This window comes from Triticum aestivum, chromosome 2D, assembly GCF_018294505.1.
Source record: "Triticum aestivum cultivar Chinese Spring chromosome 2D, IWGSC CS RefSeq v2.1, whole genome shotgun sequence".
Taxonomy (NCBI): Eukaryota; Viridiplantae; Streptophyta; class Magnoliopsida; order Poales; family Poaceae; genus Triticum; species Triticum aestivum.
This window is the reverse complement of record NC_057799.1, coordinates 34,618,054-34,621,415: the sequence shown is the minus strand read 5'-3', so window position 1 is coordinate 34,621,415 and position 3,362 is coordinate 34,618,054. Positions and strand designations below refer to the sequence as shown.

Below are 3,362 nucleotides of genomic sequence, written 5' to 3'. Positions count from 1 at the left end.
TAATATGTTTGGAAACCGATCAGGCGGTAGACCCGGTAAGCAATCTCAAATCTTGATATACTATGATTGGAAACTGGTTGGCAGGTGTATGTGCCACCTAAGGCTCAAAGCCGGGTGGCGCTATATATATGTTTTATGTTTTGTATTTGGAACTATCGTAGTGGTTGATTTTTAAGAAAATTGAAAATTTTCAACCTTTTACAGGGTTATCCACATAGCTATGCATTAGATTCATATGTGGTATTCACTTCAGCATGTGGAGGCGGAAAGTCTCTGGTCATTGAGTGCAACCATATAACATACTGTTTGTTTAACCAATAAAAATGATGGTTTAGTAATAGAATTTGTGAGGCATGAGTGTCGCATGTCATGTTTTTTTATTGTTCTAATCCTTGCGTTTGAAATGTTTCTCTTTATGTGATGAAGATGATTGTGTGCATCACTCAATGCAAAGACCGGGCGATATCCTCATCTTGAAGAGAAAGATAACTATTCATCGTTTTCTCTCTTACAAAATCGACAAGAAGCATATGCACTTTTATAACTTTGACAAAACCCATAATAATATGATAAAATGAGTTAGGGTATAGGATTGAGAATTTGATTCAAATTATATTAAAATTGAATCCTTAAACCTAAAGCCTAAACCTCACCAAAGAACAAAACTTGATCAGAAATAAACCACATACTTATTCTGGTTATTTGTTTTCTTTGTTCTCTAAAAACTTTAAATAACTTGCACACAACTTTGCACTCAAATTGCACTTTTTGTAATATGCAAAGAATAAGCATTTAATACTGCAATGTTCACACTCTAATATAACCAGCACACAACTTTTGCACTGATTGTACTTTTTGTAATATGCAATGCAATTTCCGCACTATAGTATAATTAAACACATAATGTATAGTATTTGCGTGTATACATACACACGCAAAATTTACTTTTTTCAGGAAGCATGAATTAGTGGCATTGACATTGCCCTTTTATAAGATGAAAGAAGATACAAATAAATAAAATAAATAATGACAAAATAGTCACACAATTACACATAAATTATGGTTTTTATAAAATTTTAAGAATAAGCATATAATAGTGGGTTCACAAATAAGAAGTTTCTAAGAAAGATTACCCTTAAATAAGAAAGAAAATGAAATATAAACTAAAACTGATTTGAAAAGACTGAATTAGTGGCATTGGTATTACCCTTTAAGAAGAAATAAAATAAAAATTGAAAACTTTCACAAAACTATGCAACGAAACCGCACAGTTTACAATATATGCAAATGATAAACATATAATAGTGCAGTTTGTGCACTCTATTATAATTAACACACATATTATATAGTATTTGTGTGTATGCATTTACACTCATCCAACATCCCAAAAATAACCTTAAAGAAAAAAAACAACTAAAAACAGAAAAGGCAAAAGCAAAAACACATAAAAATGGGTAAAAAAACAGGAAACGGGTTTCAAGCTCAATAAGAAAATTGATAGACCCCAAAAAAGGGTAAGTAAAAAATTCAACCCAGAAGCCATGAAACAGCACAAATCTTGACAAAAGAATCGACGGTTAGAAAATAGACTGGCCCAAATTTGAAAGTCATGCAACTTACATATAAACTGCATTTTACTAACTGGTGGTCAAAAGGATCAGGATAACTTAGTTTACATCTAGTTGACCATAACTACAGGATAAGGTGGTTATTAGGCTATTTGATTCCTTGCTGGAGCGGTTTTTCTTCTGCGGGTTTATCCCTCTATTGTCATTCGATGGAAGACTAAGCGTTCGGCCTTTGTTCGCCAAATAGATCTATTGAACTGAGAGAATTTCGATCCAGCTATTTAACTGGACTTTTGAACGAACTCGGTCTGTGTATTTAAGTTTTACGACGTGCATGCACAGTCCCACACGATATATACATGCCATCGTCTAATATTGTTTCTGGATTTATGTTAAAAACGAGCTCAATTATGTCCACCAACAAATTAACCAACGACTGACCACATTATGACAATCTTCTAATAAAAAACTAGTAATGTATCTATATAAGAAAAAGACTAGTACGTATAGGATTATTGGTAACTAGGCAACTAGGCCGATATAATCGAGCTCGACGGAGCCGAGCCACAGCTGTCCTTTCCTCTCGGTCACCTCGCTGAGCGTCACGCCCTTGGCCGCCGTCAGCTCCTCGACCTCAACGCCACCGCCATCGAGCCGGACACCGACCAAGTGCTTCACTGGGGCTGTGGTCGCGCCCGGGCGCCCCTTCTCCTGGTTCAGCGCCACCCAGTAGCCGCCCTTCCCGTCCCGCCGCACGTTATCCGGGTAGCCCGGCAGGTCGGCGAGCAGCTCGTAGTGGCCAGCCTTTGGTCCCTGGAGATAGTACCTGTGTGCCTGGCACGGCACCGTGTGCGCGACAACGACGAACGTCCTGTCGTGGCTCACCGCGACACCGTTGGGGTACGGTAAGCCGTCCTTGAGCACGGTGACCTGCTTCGTCTGCGCGTCGTACTTGAGCAGTCTCCCTGTCGCGTCGGCGTTCATCATGATTTCCGTATTAAACCTGCATGGATCAGTAGTTGTAAATTTAGTTTTACCAACTTGGAATTTTTGCGTCCAGAAGAGATCTGGATTAGTGCACATTGTACGTACCTTCGTGGATATGTCACGCTGCTGTCGGTGAAGTAAACATCGCCAGTGACCTGATCGATGTCAATGCCGTTGACGAAGTTGAACCGGACGCCACCAGCACTGGTGGCCAGCACCTCCGCCTCGCCGCCGTCGGAGCCGACCCTCATGAGCCCCTTGTATGCGTCGGCGATGTAGAGGTCGCCGGACTTGCGGTGGAACGCGAGCCCAAGCGGCCGCCCGCACAGGCTCTCCGTCTCCTCGGACGGCGCCACGGGCACGGTGCACATGGGGAACTTCCTGTAGTTGGCGTGGTGGGCGAAGGTCGTCCAGCCGACGGAGCTGCCGCCCCACTTGAGGACGCGGCCGTCGGAGACGCCGGTGTAGGGGCCCTGGCCGCGCGCGTCGAATGCGAGGCTCTCGGCGCCGGTGACGCCGTTGGGCAGGGGGAGGTGGAGGCTCCACTCCGTCGGGCTGGTCTTTACCTCCGCGGCCGAGCACGACGGCACCAGAGAGACGGCGAGAAGAGCGAGCAGGAGGACGAGCCACCCGCTCGCGGATCCGCGGCGCCCCATGGGTTGCGGCGCCGGTGGATTCGTCGGAACAAACGCTGCGGCGATCGAGCAGAACGACTTTCCTTGGTTTTCGTGTGAGTTCTTTCACGGCAGGTAGCTCGAGATTTAAAGGGCACAATCACATTGGATCCGGAGTTTGAATTGGAACTGC

General features: G+C 44.0%; 1 protein-coding gene across 1 annotated transcript; it reads right to left on the bottom strand.

Annotated features, from left to right (window-relative positions):
* Positions 1–1,933: 1,933 nt before the first annotated feature.
* On the bottom strand, positions 1,934–3,362 carry LOC123051339 (protein STRICTOSIDINE SYNTHASE-LIKE 10). The gene is made up of 2 exons (XM_044474198.1): positions 2,661–3,362; positions 1,934–2,571 (listed from the first exon to the last, which is right to left on the bottom strand). Exons 1-2 carry the CDS (start codon positions 3,209–3,211, stop codon positions 2,091–2,093), a joined length of 1,032 nt encoding a protein of 343 aa, XP_044330133.1. The 5' UTR covers positions 3,212–3,362; the 3' UTR covers positions 1,934–2,090.